This window comes from Azolla caroliniana, unplaced genomic scaffold (genome assembly GCF_043228905.1).
Source record: "Azolla caroliniana isolate FFs.n. ecotype wild unplaced genomic scaffold, voAzoCaro1.0.p SCAF_14, whole genome shotgun sequence".
Lineage (NCBI taxonomy): Eukaryota > Viridiplantae > Streptophyta > Polypodiopsida > Salviniales > Salviniaceae > Azolla > Azolla caroliniana.
In genome coordinates, this window is record NW_028230449.1 from 8,655,063 (window position 1) to 8,678,199 (window position 23,137).

The window sequence follows — 23,137 nt, forward strand, 5'->3', positions numbered from 1 at the left end:
GGGAAATAGCCAAAATGGGGGGGCAAATAGCCCATTCCTTTATTAATCTACTAATGAATAATTGTTTTTTTTTAATGAATTTATTTATATTTTTTAAAATAAATAAATGATTATTTTTATATTTATTTTACAAAGACGAATGTTTTTATAACATTCTTGGGGCCATTTCATATTTTCGGATATGTCAATCTATGGGTGTTGTACATATATATGTACATATTGTGGATTTCTTTATGTATGTATTGTGTGCTTAAATAAATATATAACTTGCACTTGCACAAGATAATCTTCTGTTTCCTACTCTAAAGACCAAAAAGTTAGGAAAAGTGCTGCGTGCCTTTCCTGAGACCACCAATCCTCCTCCCCTGCCTTCTGAGGAGCAGGAGCAGGAGCAGGAGCAGGAGCAGAAGCAGAAGCAGAAGCAGCAGCAGGAGGAAGAGGATCCAAACGTGAGGTGAGCGCTTCTGCAATTTAAATTGTCAGCTATATATACCATACGTACATGTCCCCTCTCATCTCCATGCCGTTAGTTCATGAGTTAATTTTAAGATCAAAGAGAAGAGAGAAGACATACGTAACTAACCCTAATGTAAAAATGCCTTGGAGGCAAGAGGAGGTGAGCATCCGATGTTGTTTGAATCTTTTCATAGCATGCAAATCTACATTATTTTCAAATTTCTCCCTGTAATACGAAAGTAAAGTCTTCACAATCGTGCTTCTCCAGACCTGCAATGGAGCCTAAGCAAAGACATTAGGATTGGATAGGATATGACATGATAAAGATTACTTAATATCTCCGTTACACTCTGTTTTTAATTGCACTTTTACAGGCATGGATCGTTACTTTGGTTGTCCTTGTCCTTGAGTGTAAATGGTTTGGCAACCGCCTTTTGTTGTTGCTGCTTCTGCTGTGGGCAAGGTTTCTGTTGAAGCATCTAAATTCTGTATCATTGCATCAACATATGGCTTTCCACTTCTGAAGGATGCTCCAGAGAGAGGCAAACATTTCTCTACAGGGTTCTCAGTCTCAGTGTCATATATTTCAAGGAACGGATTGCACAAGTGTCTGGGAAACCAAGAGGATAAACAAATAGGGCATTCGGATCTCATTTCTTGTCTGGTTAGAGAAACGGCCAGTCCATCCGCTAGTTCAACTACACTAGTCAATGGAGAACCCAACAGAGATACTAGGCCCTCTACGTTGAATCATGTGGGTGCATCTAGTTTGTTACCCAAGCACTATATTGCATTACCAAGATTGGGACAAAAATTTTGGGAGTCTATTTTAAGAAGCACTCCATACTCGAGCTTAGAGACTACACTCTCAACTCCAGCTCCCCCTTTCACAGGCGGACTAATTTCTCTTCTTGGATTGGTGTTGGTACTTGGAGTGATTTTTGATCGATGGATAAGTCAAGCTTCGAGAGGGATTGGGATTCCGAATGTTGGCAATGTGGGCCCAGAAAAAGCATCAGTCCAGCTGAAGGCTCCAACAGGTATTTCTATTTTCCTAGAGAGAGACCTGAGAAAGAAGGAGTCAGTAGAGTGGGTCAATATGGTCCTTGGGAAGCTATGGAAAGTGTACAGGATGAGTCTGGAGACCTGGATTGTTGGGCTGCTTCAACCACTCATTGACAACCTGCAGAAGCCTAGTTATGTAGAAAAAGTTGAGATTAAACAGTTTTATCTTGGTGATGAGCCAATTTCAGTCAGAAGTGTTGAAAGAAGAACTTCAAGGCGAGCCAATGATGTACAGTAAGACTGACTATGACTCTTATACTGTTTGAAATCTAAGCAATCATCTGAAAATCAAAGATTTGGTAGAACTATGACATATGACATTCTATAGAAATTGCACATGTAGGGTACACTGTATGAATTTTGGCTCTCCATAAAGAGAAGTCTCACTGTTTTTGACTTGGAATTTAAGGAAAGGCCTGCTATTTCAGTTTCGTATATCACTTTAAGATTTTTTTCAGAAAGTAGGTGATAACAGCTGAAAGCCATTGCCGCAGAATTTTGCTCATTTGTTGTCTTTTTCAAATAGCAGCACTGGAATAGGTTAATGCTTCAAGATAACAAATTAAGAATATTTCTTACTGGCTTGAAATGCTGTGATCAAGAAGATTTATTTTCCCAACATTAGCTTTATAAGCTATAAAAGGTCTACGCAATGAATCCTTTAATAAGCACTTGATAAAGAAGCTTATGGTGTAAGTTAAACATTAAAGTGGATAATTCAAATGTAGCTCAATTACAAGAGCAGAGTACTAGAAGTGATGTGGGGTGGTTTCAATTTCTTATACCTCTGTTATCTATAGAGAAACATGACCTCTTTGTAAGGGTTAGGAATGATGTCAATAGGGTTGAGGAATACTCAAGATTCACCCTAGTATAGGCTCCTTAGATGCAACAGTGGAGCTATTGTAGAAAAGATAGAGAAAGAGTAGTAGTTGGAGGAGCTCACCTTTTAAGTGAGATCCAAAAGTTTTTAACTTATGTTTTATATGAACCATTTAGGGTTGGCCAAGTTCACACTGAACTTGGCCCAAAAAATAATGAAAAAGTGATTAGTGACTTTTGGCCTTTATAAATAGGCCTATAGACATTTACACACTATAAGGGGTCATTTAGGGCCTTTATCCCAACAACCTCCACCTTTAAGCTATGTAACCCCCACCATCTGTATACATATCTGATGTTGTGATTTGCGTAAGCACTTGGTGAATACATCTGTAGGGTTCTATGATGTGTGAACCTTTATTAATGTGATAAGGCCATCCTCAAGCACTTCTCGAATGAAGTGATATTGCACATCAATATGTTTTGTGCGTGCATGAAACATAGCATTCTTTGCCAAACGGATGGCACTCTGGATATCACAACCAAGCATAGGTGCCTTTTCAAGCAAACCAAACTCACTGCAAAGACGTGCTAACCATATTGCTTCCTTGGAAGGCTCATACGTCTTTAAAAGGTGATATCCTTGAAGAGGTTTGGTTTGGCAAACCTGCTTCATATGATCACTTACGTGTCTTTGGCTGCGAGGCTTTTGTACATATAAGGCATGAGCTGAGAAACAGAGTTGTTGCCAAGTCTATTAAGGGCCTCTTCATGGGATATGGTGAAGAAGGCAAAATGGGTTACATGATTTGGATACCCCAGCTCAAGAAGGTTATACGCAGCCGAGATGTTTTCAATGAGGCAATGCTGCTTCAAAACAATTGTGCCTCAAAAGATGACCATAAAAGGGTTAGATTTCAGCATGACTAGCCACCTATTAGACCCAAATTTGACCATCAGGATCCACCACAAAGGACTGAAAATATTGATCATCCAGTGGTTTTGGAGCCAGAAGATGTTGGACAGCAAGATGAGGATCCTGGGAGGAATATGCAGCCAAATAATAATGCTGAAAATAATGGACAGCAGCCTAACAATGATGATTTAGACATGCCACCTGATGTTGATTCATTGCTTGACAAAATATGGATCATTGGGTGACACGTTCTACTCGTATAAGATGAAATGTGAGTAGATTTGACCCCTTGTTGCACTACATAATATTGACTGATGCGGGAGAACCTCTTACATATAAAGAGGCAAAGGCATGTGAGCACATCAATAAGTGGGAGCTTGCTATGCAGGAAGAGATTAAGGCTTTGCATTCAAATAATACTTGGGACTTGGCTAAACTGCCCAAAGGAAGGAAAGCTATTCCTAACAAATGGGTGTATAAAATCAAGACTGTTGATAACAAACCCAAGTATAAAGCAAGGTTGGTTGCAAAAGGATATGCTCAAACTAAAGGCATAGATTTCCAGGAAGTGTTTTCTCGTGCGGTAAAAATGATCACTTTGCCAATGCTATTTGCTATAGTGGCTGCACTTGATTTGGAATTAGACCAAATGGATGTACATACAGCTTTTTTGCATGGTGACATTGATGAAGAGCTTTACATGAAACATTTGGAAAGGAACATTTGGTATGTAAGCTCAATAGAAGCTTGTATGGGCTGAAACAAGCTTCTAGACAATGGTACAAAAAGTTTGATGCTTTTATGCTCAAACATGGGTACAAAAGAAGCCATGCTGATCACAGTTTGTACACTAAAAGAGATGAAAATGGCAGCCCAATCATTCTTGTACAATATGTACATGATATGCTCATTGCTGCCAAGAAAAGGAGCACTGTTGATGTCCTTAAAAATCAGCTGAAATCTGCATTTTCAATGAAAGACCTTGGGGGAGCTGAACATGTACTTGGAGTAAGAATTAGGAGACAAAGAGAGCACCACACATTGTATTTATCTCAGGAAAAATACATTGATAAGGTGCTGGACAGATTTTGTATGGCTGATGCAAAGCCTCTTGCAGTGCCATTATAGCCATATGATAAAATCTCTAAGGAAGATATTGCTTATGTACTGGGAGTTGTAAGCCGATTCAGGGCTAATCTGGGCAAGGCACATTGGAATGTAGTAAAGTCCATTATGAGGTACTTAGAAGGGACTAAAAATAAATGCCTCTGTTATGTAAAAGACCCATTAGAGCTAAAGGGTTTATGTGACTTTGACATGGCAGGTGATGTGGATACACGGAAATCCACAAGTTGCTATGTATTCACACTTGAAAGTGGTGCTATATCATGGTTTAGTAGGCTGCAAAAGGTTGTTGCTTTGTCCACTACCGAGGCTGAATATATTTCAGTCACTGAGCTTCCAATGAAGCAATATGGTTAGCACGTCTTTGCAGTGAGTTTGGTTTGCCTGAAAAGGCACCTATGCTTGGTATTGATAGCCAGAGTGCCATCTGTTTGGCAAAGAATGCTATGTTTCATGCACGCACAAAACATATTGATGTGCGATATCACTTCATTCGAGAAGTGCTTGAGGATGGCCTTATCACATTAATAAAGGTTCACACATCACAAAACCCTGTAGATGTACTCACCAAGTGCTTACCCAAAGCACAACATCAGATATGTATACAGATGGTGGGAGTTAACGTAGCTTAAAGGCGTCATTTATGCCTTTAAGTGGGATGTTGTTGGGGTAAAGGCCCTTAAATGACCCCTTATAGTGCGTAAATGTGTATAGGCCTATTTATAAAGGCCAAAAGTCACTAATCACTTTTTCATTATTTTTTGGGCCAAGTTCAGTGTGAACTTGGCCAACCCTAAATGGGTCATATAAAACATAAGTTAAAAACTTTTGGATCTCACTTAAAAGGTGAGCTCCTCCAATTACTGCTCTTTCTCTATCTTTTCTACCATAGCTCCACTGTCGCATCTAAATAGCGTATACTAGGGTGAATCTTGAGTATTCCTCAGCCCTATTGACATCATTCCTAACCCTTATAGGGATTTATTGCATACATGTACTGTAGTTTTGAGTTCCTCTCCCCAAAATCCTTGAGGGAGATTAGTGGTTGACAACATGCATCTCACTCTCTCACAAAGTGTCTTGTTATATCGTTCAGCCACACCATTAGAAGAGGGGTTGTGTGGAACAATAAGCTCCCTCTTAATACCCAAAATTTCACAAAATTTCTTGAATTCAGCACTTGTATACTCACCACCATTGTCCGTACAAAAACATTTCAGTTTTCTGCCTGTTTTGGTGGTCACAAATGCATGAAACGGCTTAAATGCAGCTAAGGCTTCATCCTTAGATTTAAGCAATTGAACCCAAATTTTTCTAGAGAAATCATCAACAAATGAGATAAAATACATTGCACCCCCCATAGATTTGGTGGGCATGCTACACACATCAGAATGAACAAGATCAAGTACGCGAGACTTACGAGACACACCAGAGTAAAAGGAATGGTTCACTTTCTTTCCATATTGGCATTCATTACAAAAATCAAGCTTTGTGCTTTTCGTATCAAGCCTATTTGGATTACAAAACCTAGTGAGACCCTTTTGGCTCATATGGCCAAGTCTCTTACGCCACAACTCCATATGGGAGTGAACTTCAGCCAAAGCAATAAATTTGCCCGATATAGCATTTCCATGTAAGCAATAAAGAGTTCCCTTTTTTGTGCCTTTCACAATCAGCCTTGAACCTTTTGTCATTTTCCATGATCCTCTCTCAAAGAGAATGCTATAACTATGCATATCCATTTGACCCACAGAAAGCAAGCTCTTCTTGATCCCTGGTACATAACGCACATTATGCAAAACCAGCTCATTAGTGCCATTTGTAGAAAAATGCACAATGCCAATACCCTCATTGGAACATGGGTGATTGTTTCCAAGGTATACATGGCCATGGCTGCCTACAGTAAAAGTAGAAAAGCACTCCTTGATAGGAGTCACATGAAATGAAGCACCAGAGTCAACTATCCATGTTTGGGCCAATGCATCATTGACAGCCAGTAAAACATAAATAAGATCATTCTTAGTGATGCACATGTCCTGTGAATGAATATTTAGAGAGGCATCATATGCATAAATATCATCAACTGAAAAGGTAGCACATAAAAAATGTCCTCAACATCAGACAACTCCTCTATGACTACATTAGAGGCCAAATTGGCCTTCTCTTCGTCCTTTTGACTGCTATGTGCATTAGTCTTGTCCTTTTTCTTATCTCCAAAATTCTTTTTTCTTTCAAGTTCTGCTTTGTAATAGTGGCAATCAGGTTTCTTGTGGCCTTTCCTGCCACACTAATAGTATGTTACATCATTGCTTTTAACTTTGCTGCTATTTCCCCTTTCCTTGCTTTTAATTTTGTTCCTATGTGCATAGTTACTTCTCTTATCTGTCCTACCTCAACCATGTTGGCTGATAGCAATGAGCGCGGTTCGGTTTCGGTTTGGTTAAGTTTTAAGGCAAAGAAACCGAACCGAACTGAAACCAAACCATTTATTTAAAACAAAAACCAAACCAAACCGTTTATGAACTCTCAGTATTTAAACCAAACCATTTAAGAAAAAGTTGAAACCAAACCATTTAAAACCAAACCGTTTAGGGAAAAGTTAAAACCAAGCCGAAGCATTTAATAAAAAATTTAAACCTAACCACTTAAATCAAACTAATTAAACATCTAAATAAACAAAAATACATTAAATTAAATAAGCATTTAAGTTAAATTTAATAAATCAATAAAAGAAACTTTAATTGAACCATTAAACTAAATAAACATTTAAGTTAAATTTAATAAATCAATAAAAGAAACTTTAATTGAACCATTAAACTAAATAAACATTTAAGTTAAATTTAATAAATCAATAAAAGAAACTTTAATTGAACCATTAAATTAAATAAACATTTAAGTTAAATTAATTAAATCAATAAAAAACCATTAATTAAACCATTAAATCAATAAACTATTAAGGTAAAAAAAAAGATAACAAAAAACCTATAAACCTTTAAACCAAACCTATAAACCTATAAACCCGAGCTTTAGAACCGAACTGAACCGAAACCGAACAATTTATCGAAAATCCAAACCAAACCAAACCATTAATTTTTTTTGGAACCAATAAACCGTTAAACCATGGCTTAATGGGTCGGTTTGGTTTGAGCCGAAGCCGTGCCCATTGCTATTGGCTGAGCTACCTGCCACCTTCTCCACTTGCTTTTCTCTTGATCTCTTCATTGAGTATGGAGCCCCTAACACCATCAAAGGTCAAGTTGGGGCTATTGAGACTACCAATTTCTCCCATGAGTCAGGTAGTGTCATTAGCAAAATGGCTTTGAGCTTGTCATCAAAAGGAGCCATTCCTGAGTCCTGCAGCTGTGATAAGGTACCTTAAAACAAGGACAAGTGTTCAGCTACACTCTTGGACGCATTCAGTTGCATGCCAACAACCTTTCGCATTAGGTGTACTTGATTAACAGCCGTATTGTTTTCATATGTAGCCTTCAGCTTTGCCCATATTTCAGAAGCGGAACCAAAATTTACCAAAGTCTCATCAGGAACAATTATCTTAATATATATGATAGCCTTTTTGTTTAAAATCCACCATGCATCTTCTAACATGGTCTCTGGTTTTTCTGCCTCCAATGCCTTGTCACAATCCTTCAAAAAAAGAATTCCTTGCATTTTCTCCTTCCACAAATCAAAACCTGTTCCCTCACATCGTCAAATTTCAAAAAGATTCTTCACATCTGAGGAGGATGACGCCATAGCTACGCAATAAAGAGGTCTAAACACTTTTTCTTTGCTGTACAATACCTATGTAGAAATTCTGAAACCCTAAACCTGCTCTCATACCAATTGTAAGGGTTAGGAATGATGTCAATACGGTTGAGGAATACTCAGGATTCACCCTAGTATAGGCTCTTTAGATACAATAGTGGAGCTATGGTAGAAAAGATAAAGAAAGAGTAGTAGTTTGAGGAGCTCACCGATTAAGTGAGATCCAAAAGTTTTTTAACTTATGTTTTATATGACCTATTTAGGGTTGGCCAAGTTCACACTAAACTTGGCCCAGAAAATAACAAAAAAGTGATTAGTGACTTTTGGCCTTTATAAATAGGCCTATAGACATTTACACACTATAAGGGGTCATTTAAGGCCTTTACCCCAACAACCTTATTGAATTAGAGGAATGTTTGCGACTCAAAGCTATCAAGAACTTTCCAAGCATGGATGAGTCAGATTATCTAGGTCAAAATTAATAATCATGTCATGCTGCTATTGGCCTAGTACTTGGTTCTTTCAGCAGATTTTGCCATGACATGATGAAAATATGTCAATCTAATACTTGTTCAACATAACGTAATAGATGAATCCCTCACCCTAGTATAAGGCAAGGCTGGTTGCTAAGGGAAAAAGAGGGCATTGATTTAAAAGAGATAGGCAGTAGTTTACTTTTATTTATCCCAAGAAAAGTACATTGAAAAAGTGCTGAACAGATTAATGTGGCTGATGCCAAGCCTCTTGGAGTGCCATTGTAGATACATGTTAAGCTTTCCAAGGATGATTGTCCCAAAGATGATGATGCAGCCAATTACATGAAGAATTTTCCATATATGTCAGCTTGTGGTTCGCTTATGTATGCTATGGTTGCCACTCGGCAAGGCATTGCTCATGTAGTAGAAGTTGTTGGTAGGTTCATGGCTAATCTTGTTAGTGTTGGGAATAAAGGGCCATCGTACCTTTTATTAGTGCACGAGTGTGAACGCACTCGTAGCACACTTTTGACTTGTATATACATAATATCCAAAAACCAAAAAAGAGGGACACTCTTTGTACCCAAGACAACGTGCATCTCTCTCTCCTAATGGTAGAAGTCAACCCCGGGATACACAAATGGGCTTCAAACCAGGACATAACAAAGGGGTTACAATTGATCGGGCAATGGCAATTTGCCGTGCACGTAGGCCTCGGCCCCATGCACCACGACCTTGACACCCTTGTCATTGACAGATAAAAGCCATTATCTCCCGCCATCGTAGGTGCTTCCCTCGCTTCGGAGACATTTCCATTCTGGATCGACCTATGCTAGAGATCTTTCGAAGACAAAAGCTACAATATACCTAACTTGAGGATCTCACATGTGCCAAAAACTAGATTCCCTCATTTCTTTTCTTTTCATATTATTTACTTTTATATTTATTTTATTTTGATTTGTTCTCAAAGACGAGACAACACTTAAGATTTAATCTCTTATTTGGTCTTATAGGCCATTTTGGCCTCTTAAAAGATGTTAATATATCTTTCTTTCTCCCTTTGTCTCTCACTCAGACTCTCTCCCTCTCTGTTTTTGACCTAAACCCTAATCCTCGTGCTGCCTTCAAACTGGTATCAGAGCTGAGTTTAGGGTTTTATGCAGAGAAAAGTTTAGGGTTTTCTGCAAAGCAAAGTTTAGAGTTTTTTGTAGGCAGAGTTTAGGGTTTTTTGCAGAGCAAGTCTTTTTTTTTTCTGCAGAGCAAGTCTTTTTCTGTAGAGTAGGTCACGTTTTTTGCAGGCACTTCACGTCTTTCTGCAAAGTAAGCCTGTTTTTTTTTCTAGAGAGCAGGTTTGGTCCTCCGTTTGGGCTAAGAAATTATGACTAGCAATAGTGATAGTAGCCACCTTATGCACATCAAGAAGCTTGAGGGTGCACATAACTTTGCGGTATGGAAAAAGCAGTGCTACAACATCTCGTTGCAAAAGAAGCATGCAAAGCCTATAAAAGTCAAAGGGGTAAAGCCTACAGATATGGACCAAGATGATTGGCAAGAGTTGAACGAGCTTACACGCTCGACTATTGAGTTGTCAATATCTGATGCCTTGCTTTTTAATATTGAAGGTTTGGACTCCGCCTATTCTATATGGACTAGACTAGAGGAACTGTATGCCCAAAAGACGGCAGCTAGCAAAGTTTATTGGCTTAAGAAACTTATGGATTTGCGTATGACAGAGGGCACACCCATGTCAATTCACCCGAGTGAGTTCAATTCCATTTTCAGCCAGCTGGTTGCCTTGAAATTCATCATTGATGATGAGTTTAAGGCCATGTTTTTACTTTGCACCTTGCCAGAAAGTTGGGATACTTTTAGGACTGCTATGAGCAATTCAAATGCGATGCTTCTTTATGCCGATGTAGAGAGTTCTCTACTCATGGAAGAGATGAGTCGGCAAAACAATGCATCCAATAAGTCCTCTAGTGTGTTGCATATGAGGGGTAGGTCACAACAAAGAGGCAAATTTGATAGTTATGGTCGTAGTAAATCACGTGGTAAAGATGTAGAATGCCATCACTGTGGCAAAAAGGGTCATTTTAAACGTGATTGTTTCAAATGGAAGAAAGAAAGAAAGAAAGAAAGAAAGATATATTAACGTCTTTTAAGAGGCCAAAATGGCCTATAAGACCGAATAAGAGATTACATCTTAAATGTTTTCTCGTCTTTGAGAACAAATCAAAATAAAATAAATATTACACAGTAAATATAAAAGTAAATAAGATGAAAAGAAAAGAGACGAGAGAATCTGGTTTTTGGCACATGCGAGATTCTCAAGTTAGGTGTATTGTAGCTTTTGTCTCCGAAAGATCTCTATCATAGGTCGATCCAGAATGGAAATGTCTCCGAAGCGAGGGAAGCACCTACGATGGCGGGAGATAATGGCTTTTATTTGTTGATGACAAGGGTGTCGAGGTCGTGGTCCATGGGGCCGGGGCCTACGTGCACGGCAAATTGCCATTGCCTGATCAATCGTAACCCCTTTGTTATATCCTGGTCTGGATCCCATTTCTGTATCCTGGGGTTGACTTCTAGCATTAGGAGTGATGGAGCTAAAGAAAGTTGTGATTGTTCTTTGTGGATGAGCTTGTGTGGTTGTATTCTTCAACAACTTTTGCCGATGTCTCTTGAGCTCGAGCAAGAAAAGTCCTAGGCATCTTTGGTCCTCATATTCCATTACCTTGCGTAGTGGGCCAAAGCCTTGTTTAAAGAGGCAATGGTATTTCCCTCTGATTTCATAAAAGACACTACAATGACAAACATAGTGTTCTTCAGATTCCACTCCTTGATGACACAATTGGCAAATTCTCTCTTCTAGAGGTAGTCGTGTATATCTGCCCACCTCAATCTGTAGCTGATGTGATGAGGTTCGCAGCTGCCCTATCACACTACGCAGCGCATAGGATAGATGTATGTCCATATAAGGTGGCCTTATGACAAATCCATCCTCCGATGTATGTAAGAAGTGTGTCTTATAGTGGGCCATCTTTGTACCAAGTGCTATTTTGGGGCTGATCCATGTTATCTTGTTTTCTAAGTTAATAATATCAGTTCGGATCACTCTATTCTTTTCCACTTTGGTCATATTGAGATGGGGACAGTCCAAGCTATATTGGAATGGGGGTAGTGCATTTATACTCATACCATGTGACTCGAACCATTGCTGCATTTTAGCATACCAACAGTGAGTGTCTCCATTTTCAGCCAATTGTCTTGATGACATAATTGCCAACCTTGGGCACCTTCGTTTAGGGAGCTCCCAAAGACGTTGGATAAATGTCACTGATCGGAACAATGCCTCGGTTATTATAGGTGCTGCTCCCATCTCTGCCCGGATTATATCGTGGGGCACCGATGCTTTGCTCCTTATCATGCGAGCAATCATTGACACTAAAGGTCTCTCTAAATCTTTCCAATGATTTGCCTTGTTAAGACTAGGTCCCCATGTCTCTACTCCATAGAGAAGAGTTGGTGTGACAAGTGTATCAAATAACCACAGCTTAGTCCGTGGCTCTTGGAACTGCAAATGTGCACATTGTCTTTCGAGAGCACCCAGGGCTGCATATCCACGAGAAAGTCGGGCACAAGCGGCCTCCTGTAAGGAGAACCTAGGTCCTGTAAATGTTACTCCTAGGTATGTGTAGGAGCGTGTGTATTCCACCTTTTACTCTCCCAAGAAGAATTCTGGTTCTGATCTTGTTACCCATGCTTGGGTGGTGTTAAACACCATCACTTTAGTTTTATTCATGTTGATTGACAAACCTTTGTCCGTACAAAATAGTTTTAAGGCATTTAGATGTCTTTGTAGTCCCTCCGGAGAGTCAGAGATCAGCACAATATCATCAACATATAGTAATATCTGTATAGCTATACCTGCTAGGTGTGCTCCGGAACCACCAAATCTCTCTATGTACTGTGATACCTCATCTATATAGAGACCGAAGAGTGTGGGGGATAGTGGGCATCCTTGCTTCCCGCCAATTGTGCTGGCCACCGCCTCTGACAAGCCCTTAGGAGACCGAACTTTTCCTGAAACAGATTCATAGAGTGCATAGATTCCCCATTGCATATCTATAGGAACACCAATGGCCTCTAGCCGCTGCATAAGCCGAGCATGTGGCATAGTGTCAAAGGCTTTTCGAAAATCCACAAAGCAGCAATAAATCCTCTTATTGTGGGCTCTGCCCTCCTCAATAAGGGCCCGGAGGGTGAATATGTGATCCAAAGTTGTGAAACCCTTCCGAAAGCTTGCCTGTCCAATTGAACAACAGCCATTTTGCTCTGCCCATATACTCAATTCTGATTTCAGAATCGAGCCATATAGTTTAGCCAAGTAATGGCCAATCATGATTGTCCTATAGTTGCTTGGCATCATGGGGTCTCCACTCTTAAGGATTGGCACAATGGTATGCTGAGTCCATCTAGTAGGAAAACCTTCGCACATGGCTCTATTAAAGATGTGTGCTAGCAATGGGAGCAAGGTGTCACGGGCATAGATAAAGTGTTCACCCACCAAGCCATCATAGATAAAGTGTTCACCCACCAAGTGTCACGGGAAAGAGAAAGGAAAGGGCAAGAAGATAGATGATTTCATAGAAGAAAAGAGAGACATTCAACCCAGGAAATGCAATACTAAAATTGAAGAGGTGAATGTAGTCACTCATGATAGTTATAGTGGAAATGATGTACTCTTTGTTTCATCATGCCATAGAGAACATGCTTTATTTGCAGATACGGATAGTGACATGCACACTTGGATACTTGATTCCGGTGCTTCTTTTCACGTCACTCCTCATCGTGAGTGGTTTTCAGATTACACAGGGGGTCGACATGGTGTTGTCCATCTTGGGGACAACCATGCATGTGAAACTGCAGGTATTGGCATTGTGCAATTACAGTTTCAGCATGGTTCTGCTTTCACACTTCAGCATGTACGGCATGTACCTCAGCTCAAGAAGAGCTTGACTAGCACAGGACAGCTAGATGATGATGGATTTCACACAACCTTTGGTGATGGGAAATGGAAGATTTGTAAGGGATCTAGAGTTATTGCCAAGGGTAATAAAAGTGATACTTTGTATCCTCTCCATGTATCTAGTGTGAGTGACCATGTTGTTGCCATAACCGAGCAGCCTAGTGTTTCTTTGTGGCATGGCCGGTTGGGACACATGAGTGAAATTGGTATGAAAGTATTGTCTCGTTTGGGTTACTTGCCATGTCTTCGTTATGCTGATTTTGAACATTGTGATCATTGCATTTATGGTAAACATCTCATAAAAAGTCTCATACAAACATCTCATAAAAAGTCCCTTTCGCTGAAGTTGTCCCCGCTTGAGTTAGTACATTCAGATGTATGTCAGATGCTAGGGCTATCATTAGGGGGAAAGAAATACTTAGTCACTTTTGTCGATGATGCTACATGGAAGGTATGGGTTTACCCTATTCGTAGCAAGGATGAAGTGCTCAACAAGTTTCGAACATTTTTGGCATTAGTTGAGAATCAAATTGGTAAGACACTTAAGTGTCTTTGCTCTGACAATGGTGGGGAATATGTGTCCAAGGCCTTTCAAGCATTTTGTGACAGCAAAGGGATAAAGAGGGAACTCACTGCCCCTTATAATCCACCCCAAAATGGAGTTGCAGAGCGTATGAATCAGACTATTCAAGTTAAGGTCCGTACTATGCTCTCTCATGCTGCGTTACCCCATGGTTTTTGGGCAGAGGCTGTTATGACAGCTGTTCACTTGATTAATCGGTCACCTAACAGGTCTTTGGGAGGGGGAATATCCCAAGAAGCGTAGTCGGGCAAGCCACCTTCATATGCTCACTTGAGAGTGTTTGGCTGTGAGGCTTTTGTGCACATTCGTAAAGAAGAACGCAACAAACTTGAGCCAAAGTCTTGCAAATGTATTTTCCTAGGATACGGTGACGAGGGTGAAATGGGGTATAGATTGTGGGATCCTGAGAAAAGAAAAATAGTACACAGCAATGATGTTATCTTCCGGGAAAATCGCATGCATAAACAACCCGAAAAGACCGAGGAAGTACGGAGGGTTGTATTCCGAGAAGAAATACCTTTTAGACAGAAAAATGTGCCCGCTGTACAGTGGCAAACACCTGCTGTAAACTTACCTGCAAATGCAGAAAATGAGGCTGCAAATGATCAGCCAGCCTTTGCCAATAATGATGAGCCACCAAATGTGCAGGAACAGCTAGAACAGCAAGCTGTTAATGCTGATTTGCAGGCTGAAATGCCTGGACAGCAAGTTGAAAATGATGATTTGCAGGCTCAACAGCTACCAAACAATGAGCATTGGGTTAGGAGATCGTCTAGAGTTACTAGAAAGCTTGACAGATTTGTTCCTGATGCAAACAGTGTGGCTGATTATGTCATGGTAACTGATTGTGGCGAACCGACTTGCTTCAAGGAAGCAATGGACAGACAGGACAATAAGAAATGGTATAAAGCCATGTTGTCAGAGATGGAATCTCTTGAGAAAAATGACACTTGGAATTTGGTGCAGTTGCCTAAAGGGCAGAAAACACTTCCATGCAAATGGGTTTATAAAATGAAGGTCATTTCTGATTCCTCGCCAAAGTACAAAGCAAGATTGGTTGCAAAAGGATACAAGCAGGAATATGGAGTTGATTTTGATGAGATCTTCTCGCCTGTAGTCAAGATGACTACATTAAGAATCATTTTGGGCTTAGTTGCAGCTGAAGATATGGAGCTCATATAGATAGATGTGAAGACCGCCTTTGTAGATGGCGATCTACATGAAGACATATATATGCAGCAGCCTGAAGGTTTTGTGGCTAAAGGCAAAGAGAAGATGGTTTGTAAGCTCAAAAGGAGTTTGTATGGGTTGAAACAAGCACCAAGAGAATGGTATCATAAATTTGATGCATTTATGCAGTCTCAAGGTTTTTGTAGAAGTCAAGTGGACCACTGCTTGTACACCAAGAAGGCAGGAGATGGCAGCCTGATTATCTTGGTTTTGTATGTTGATGATATGTTGATTGCTGGCAAGGATGTTCATGCCTTGAATTCATTGAAGCAAAGCCTTCATGGCAGCTTTGATATGAAGGATCTTGGTGATGCAAATCACATCCTTGGCATGCGAATACTCTGAAACCGGTCGAAAGGGGTACTCTTTCTATCTTAGCAGGAGTATATCTCTAAGGTTTTGCAATGTTTCAATATGGAGGGGGGGAAAACAATTGGGGTTCCATTACCTCCATATTTGAAACTCAGTGCAAAAGACAGCCCTACATCTGATGATGAGAAGGCTGAAATGGCTAAGGTTCCATATGCTTCAGCTGTTGGCAGTTTGATATATGCGATGGTTGGTACACGCCTTGATATTGCCTTTGCAGTGGGAGTGGTTAGTAGGTACATGGCAAATCCCGGCAAAAAGAATTGGGAAGCAGTGAAAGGTGGGAGGTTGTTGGGAATAAAGGGCCACCGTGCCTTTTATTAGTGCACGAGTGTGAATGCACTCGTAGCACACTTTTGACTTGTATATACATAATATCCAAAAACCAAAAAAGAGGGACACTCTTTGTACCCAAGACAGCGTGCATCTCTCTCTCTCCCTTTGTCTCTCACTCAGACTCTCTCCCTCTCTGTTTTTGACCTAAACCGTAATCCTCGTGCTGCCTTCAGATAGAGCTCATTGGGAGGCATCAAATCTATCTTGAGATATGTGAAAAAAACCAAAGGTAAAAGCCTATGATATGGAAAGGGTTCATTTTAGTGAAAAGAATTTTGGGATTTGGACATGGTAGGTGATGTGGATACACGCAAGTCCACTAGTGACTATGTAAACACCCTTGCAGGTTGAGCTATTTCATGGTGCTCCAGACTTCAGAGGATAGTTGCACTATATATTATTGAGGTCGAATATATTTTAGCCACGGAGGCTTCCGAAGAAGCCATTTGGTTAGCCCGCTAGTGCAATGAGTTTGAGATGCCTTGAAAGGAAACTATCCTTGGATGTGATAGCGAAAGTGCCATTTGTTTGGCAAAGCATGCAATGTTTCATGCTCACAGAAAGCATATTGATGTGAGATACCACTTCATTAGAGACGTGCTAGAGGATTGCCTAATCACTTTGATTAAGGTCAATACTTCATAGAATCCCGCAGATGCTCTCACAAAGTGTCTACCCAAGGCACAACAACTATATATACAAATGGTCGGAGTTACTTAGCTTAAAGGAGCCTCCTTGGTCCTTTTAAGTGGGAGGTTATTGGGGATAAAGGCCCCAAGGAATTTTCTTTTTTTGTATATTTTGACCCTTCCCATGTGAAAACTCTGTTTGAGAGCTTTCTAAACATATTTTTGGCCCCAAATTTGGGGGTTATAACCATTCACATTATCTTTATAACATTTGGTCATTGGCCATGTGTGTGCTCAAATGACCTAAAAGTCACTTATCAATAAGAATTGGTCCCAAATCTCTCATAATGAGATAGGGACTTTTATCGGCTAGGATGTTCGCTCCATTTTTCTACGTAGTTTTTCTTTTATTTTGATTTGTTCTCAAAGACGAGAAAACACTCAAGATGTAATCTCTTATTTGGTCTTATAGGCCATTTTGGCCTCTTAAAAGACGTTAATATATCTTTCTTTCTTTCTTTCTCCTTACATAGTAGCCCACTCCCTTGGTGTTTTGGAGCAACCAACCAACCACGCCATCACATCTCTTTCACAGTCCTCATGCTACAAGCCATTCAAGGGGCTACGCAAGTGGGTGGGGTCTTGACAAGGACATTGCAAAGGGATTACTATAGATGAATAATATTTTTTTTTTGCACATATAGACCATGGCCTTGTGGACTCAAGCTCACCACCCTTTGGAGATCTTTCCACTTTAGATTGACCCATGCTGGAAATGTTTTAAAGGCAGAAATTGCAATCTTAACGATCTCATAATGTAGATAACAAGATTCTTTAGTTACATTTGTTTAAGTTTGTTGCTCTCAAAAACAACACAACATTTTGGGATGTAATCTCTTGTTTGGTCTTATAGGCCATTTTTGCCTTTCAAAAGATGTTAATATATCTTCCTGCTTTTTAGTGTTGGGGGCATGCAATTTAGCTTCTCGGAAGATCAATGGAATAAATACTTTTCTCAAGTAGCATTGATATGTCTATATAATATTACAATGAATTTTACTGAAGTTATCTCATGTAGATCCATAGTTTCCAGTGTGTTAGAAGAATTATCTGCAGTATATCTTATCTTGCAATGATCTGTGGTGGCAGGTACCATATTGGCCTACGTTATACTGGTGGTGCTCGTATGCTTTTGTATTTGAAGTTAAAAGCTGGTTTTATCCCAATAATCGTACCCGTTGTTGTCCGGGGTCTAGATGTTGATGGAGAATTGTGGTTAAAGTTGCGTCTTGTACCATCTGTACCTTGGGTAGGAGCTGCAACATGGGCCTTTGTGTCATTGCCCCGGATTAAGCTGAATCTGTCTCCTTTTCGCTTCTTTAATCTCATGGGTATGCATGATAAGGCCATAAATGCAACTTTCTAAAGACTCATTTTAGTTTTCAAGGGTTTCTAATATAGATTCTTTTATGTTTGTTGGGCTCTGCAGCAATCCCCTTCCTTTCAGTGTAAGTTCCTTCTCATTCATATGCTTTCTATAATTGCCTTTACTGGAAGCTAGTGCCTGTATTATTATTTTATGGTAGTATTATTTTCTCTTCAGGTTTCTGACTAATCTCTTAACTCAAGATCTTCCTCAACTCTTTGTTCGACCAAAGAAGAATGTGATAAACTTCTTGAAAGGTGGTGTTGCTGGCCCTGTTCCAAAAGATTTCAGAGGTGCCACACTAGACAGATTTTCAGGAGAACTTTCAGTAACACTCGTTGATGCAAGGAATCTCAATTGTGTTCCTTATGGTAAATATTTTTCTTTTATATACTGTACAATGTTTCAGTGATGATTTCAAACGCATCATTTATAACACCAATTTGAGAAGTATGCAAATAAGAAGTTTACTTCAGTTTACAGAGATTGGCAAGTTTAATACTATTCCGAGTATCTACTTGTTTCTATTTGGTGTCATTTGAATGACGATTTATAAATTCATGAGCTTTTGAGAGGAGCTTAAGAAAGTGACATGTCCTTTGTTTTCTTCTCTAAAAATAGATCATTTTAAAATTGGAGGCTTCAACGTTCCAAGTTCCTATCTGTAGAAATAAAAAACTATATCTGTATTACAAAGCATTCATTCTTATTACCAGGAAAAAACACGGTTTTGTTTCTTCAAGTTTACTGTGAAGATTATTTTCTAGATCATCTCTCCATCTTCTAAGTATGTCCTTTCCATTGAAAAATTCAGCATTTTAGATTTTGGGATGGTCTATTAAGATCTTTAACTACTGTTTATTTAGATGCAAGGTTCTTATGAGATAGCAGGTTCAGATGTAATTTCTATTTTATTTTACTTTAAGCAGTGATCCCAGAAAAAGAAAAAATATACAAGTTGCTGCACAATTTCTAGTAGCTCATTATGATAATCTGGAATACCCATGTTCTTGGTGTGAGTAGCAGCAGGCTACATCAGAAACTTCAAGATTGAGCTATATATTTCATGAAGAGTTAGTGGGATACATCCACTGTTTCTTCAAGGTTGGCTGAGGAAAGAAGGTAGATTTTCTTCAAATTTTGGGGTCATTATTGCCTGTTCTTTGGTGACATTGCGTGGAGATATGCACCTGTGTTTTTCTTTTTCATGGTCCTCTGAGGATAGAGCCAATATTCTTGGTTACGTCACTTCTATTTACCATTCTCTGTACTTCCCTCAGAATGAAGCCACATGGCAATTCTAAAGGTATTTGTATAGGTGATGTATTGCTTGTTCTCTTAGGAAAGAAAAAAATACATGTAGGAAAGAAATTTGTGTTACATGATAACTGTAAAGCATATCGGATGAAAGGAGTTGATCAACCCAGACAAACAAACCAGATGTAGATTGAAGAAAAAGAACTATACTAAGATATTTTTTAGGCCAAAATGGTTTATAAAACCGAACAAGATATTACATCTTACAATGTCTTCTCATCTTTGAGAACAAAAAACAAAAATAAATATAACTAAACATGTGGTGCTAAGAACTTGAGGTTATATATAGATGGTCACAAAAGAATCGAAAGACTTAAATGCAGGAAAGGCTTCATCATTGCTTTTCACCAAATCGACCCAAATTCTCCTTGAACAATTTAACATAAGAAATAAATCTAAAGTTCCCCCATGGATTTAGTGGGTATGCTACTAATATCAAAAAGTAAGAATCCAAAAGGTTTGCCTTGCAAGACACATGAGAATGGAATTTTTTGCGTTTTCATATTGAAAATGATTAGAGACACATGAAAATGGAATTTCTCTCTTGTTTTCTTTCATATTGAAAATCATTAGAGTGTGACACCACTCTCATTTTTAAAGGCTTTGAGCCTTACTAAGAAATACACTTCTTCTTTAGTGTTTTTTTCTTTAAACTCAATGGAATCAATCTATACCTCCATGGTTGCCTTCCAATTTGGAGGCTCATAGGCATTTACATTATATTTATAATTATTGGTCATTGGCCGTGTGTGAACATGCCCAAATGACCTAAAAGTCTCTGGGCTTATCAATCAGAATTGGTCCCAAATCTCTCATAATGAGATAGGGACTTTTAGTGGCTAGGGTTTTCTCTCCATTTTTCTACAGTCCTTCTCTACTTTCTCTCTCCTCACACAGCAGCCCACTCCCTAGGTGTTTTGGAGCAACTGACCACACCATCCTAAGTCATGAAGATGGTTTAGTTTTGAAGATAAGAATTTTAGGGGCTAGGGGTTTCCCTCCATTTTTCTATACAGTTTTTCTCTACTTTCTCTCTCCTCACACAGCAGCCCACTCCCTAGGTATTTTGGAGCAACTGACCATGCCTTGCCAAGTCTTTTCTTATTGATGAAGCGGGACGGGCTACCGAAATTGATCCTTTCAAAAGGTTGTGTAATCAAATATTCTAATCTTCCACACACCAAAGCTTGTACCATCAAATATTCTCATATTATAGCATTGGCCAGTTTTAGCCAAAATTAGTCTCTGAAAGACTATTAATTTCTTAGATTAAATTTTAGAAATCTAAATTTTAATGATAGCTACGAGAACATGCTACTGTGTAAAATAACCTTCTGGAAGTGTCCTACACACATAGGGGTATATGTTGAACAATTTTGGACTGAATCGCATATAGGGCTATAACTTTGGTTACTTGCACTAATACTTGCAAACAGCCGGTATTGTGGGTTTTGTCTTGTATTGGACCTGTTCATGATCAATCTTCTCTAGGAAACTTAAAATGCTTGGAGAACTGTATCACCTGCAACACTCTTTTGTTTGCATCACTTTTGTCCCAAGAAATAAAACCTTGACTTGACACAAATTTAAAAGAGACCAAGAGGTTGGTTTTTGTATCACCTGTGTAGTGGTGGACTTGGAAATGGAGTGGTTTGAGGGAGAGAATTAGTTGCGGTGCAGAGAAAAACACAGGAAAAGAGGGAGGAGATGCACGTATGTTTGTTTACAGACCCTCTAATAATATATTTGTATCATAAATCAATATCAAAGGTATAGATCATAAATCCATCGGCAAATCTATGTAAACATAGGGATTGATTTTGAGGTCTCTTTTTGATTCATGACATCCTGGGGTTGATTGATGTGCTTTCTATATCCAATTTGATGTTATCAATTTGGATCACCTATCCAAAAGGTTAGGTGGTTGATCAGAAGGTCTGTGTCTGTCCCATGCTGTCTGCAAATAAAATATGACTTATTATTAGGGTATCCCAATATGGGAAAAAATGAGAAAGGGTGTGACAGTTTCACACTTAAAATTGCTTCAAATTTTGAAACAGCAAGTGGAGGGTTCGAGTTGGTGCAAATTCGAAATTTGGGAAAATTCACAAACATAGAGGGATTAATTGGGCTGGGTTTCAAATCTGTTATGTCAAGACACATAACTGTGGCCAATATCTACTATATTGAACATTCTGCTATTAAATGAGTGATTTTTTATTTTTCTTAAACTTGTTTTGCACAAGTTAATGTTTTATTGAAAAAGAAAAGGACCAAAAGAGATCTCAAAAATTAGATAAACTCCTGATTGATTTAGTGTATATAATTTTTAATATAAACAGGAAAAACAGATCCATATGTTGTTCTTGTTCTCGGCGATCAAGTGATCAAAAGCAAACGAAATAGTCAGACATCTGTCATTGGCCCTCCTGGAAGTCCAATCTGGAATCAGGTAATAATTTCCTGTATAATAAAGAATGTTTCTCCCCAAGTTTTTTTGACATATTAATTGACAATAACTGTGCGGATCATGCTTGAGTTTTTAGGATTTCCGGCTACTTGTTGTAGATTCTAAGACTCAACGACTAGCTGTTCAGGTTCGGGACTATTTTGGGTTAACAACAGTAACCCTAGGTGTTGGAGAGGTAATGTGGATCGATCTACTTGGGCAATGCTATGCTACTTAAAAAATCCTCAGTATTTCCATTTGGTTTATTAGGTAGACCTCAGTGCTCTTCCAGACACAGTTCCAGCCGATAGAGTAGTCAGGCTGACAGGTGGTTGGGGTCTGTTTGGGAAGCGTTTTGCTGGTGAGGTGGTGTTACGACTTACATACACACCTTACATAGAAGATGAGGAAGATGAAGTTCCAGATTTGAATGGTTACGCGCCAGGGACTGAGGAGAATTCAAATGATGTGCCTTTATTCAATGGAGGGGACAGTTATTTGATTGATATGTTTGAAGCAGTTATTGCTGAACTTAACAATGAAGGTTTAGAATCTGGAGATAATAACAAGGAAAGCATATTAAAAGACGATAAAATCCTTGGATTCAACAGCAACAATGATAACAAAAACTCAGCTTCTAATGAAGCACAAACTGCAGATAGAAGTAAGCAGCGTGCTGTTTTGGTTCATGTTAAATTAGTTGAGATATATTCAAAAACAGCCACAGATTTAACCAACTTTTGCATGTTCGCTCCCTCTACAGGAACAACACTGGTATGGCTTGGGTTGGTGACTGGACTGGTTATATTGGTGGATATTAGCTTAAATTTCTCAAATCTTCTGAACCCATGATATGCGCTCAGTATGGTTTTTAATGTAATTATGAATTCATGAGAAATTTCTTTGTAAAATGGAGAACCAATCTTAGAATCTAGTACACAGGAATTTCAAAAAATCATATCTAATCTACCCGTATGCATGCCTTTGTTTTTAGTACATTGAGGAAATGTAGGTCACACATCCTCTCTTGCTGCCCAATATTTAGCAATTTGTAGTCTATTTTGATGTGAGTGTATATTTGAATGGATGGCACATCTCCATCTCCTAGGCATGGGTGCTGAATGTGAGGTTGGAGCTGTCATTA

General features: G+C 39.1%; 1 protein-coding gene and 1 pseudogene across 3 annotated transcripts; one reads left to right on the forward strand and one right to left on the reverse strand.

The window, feature by feature from the left end:
* The first annotated feature begins 335 nt into the window (after nt 1-335).
* LOC147855398 (synaptotagmin-5-like) lies at nt 336-22,951 on the forward strand. 2 transcript variants are annotated; one of them, XM_087330308.1, is made up of 9 exons: nt 336-454; nt 831-1,755; nt 17,951-18,192; nt 18,291-18,309; nt 18,405-18,598; nt 21,887-21,996; nt 22,091-22,189; nt 22,264-22,657; nt 22,757-22,951. In XM_087330308.1, exons 2-9 carry the CDS (start codon nt 872-874, stop codon nt 22,843-22,845), a joined length of 2,031 nt encoding a protein of 676 aa, XP_087186434.1. In that variant the 5' UTR covers nt 336-454; nt 831-871; the 3' UTR covers nt 22,846-22,951. The 2 variants fall into 2 exon arrangements, with proteins under 2 accessions (XP_087186434.1, XP_087186435.1); XM_087330309.1 differs by lacking the exon at nt 336-454 and having other exon boundaries at nt 1,546-1,750.
* Nucleotides 5,536-7,690, reverse strand: LOC147855399 (uncharacterized; annotated as a pseudogene). Its single transcript, XR_015530815.1, has 3 exons — nt 7,567-7,690; nt 5,922-6,789; nt 5,536-5,878 (listed from the first exon to the last, which is right to left on the reverse strand). The product of XR_015530815.1 is annotated as an uncharacterized LOC147855399 (transcript).
* Nucleotides 22,952-23,137: the final 186 nt, after the last annotated feature.

What these genes read in the sequence shown, in the direction of transcription:
- LOC147855398 (XM_087330308.1), top strand. Translation starts at nt 872, where the DNA reads ATGGTTTGGCAACCGCCTTTTGTTGTTGCTGCTTCTGCTGTGGGCAAG. An exon ending in AGGCGAGCCAATGATGTACA is followed by an intron (nt 1,756 to 17,950) that starts GTAAGACTGACT and finishes CTGTGGTGGCAG; the next exon opens with GTACCATATTGGCCTACGTT. An exon ending in GAAGTCCAATCTGGAATCAG is followed by an intron (nt 21,997 to 22,090) that starts GTAATAATTTCC and finishes TTGAGTTTTTAG; the next exon opens with GATTTCCGGCTACTTGTTGT.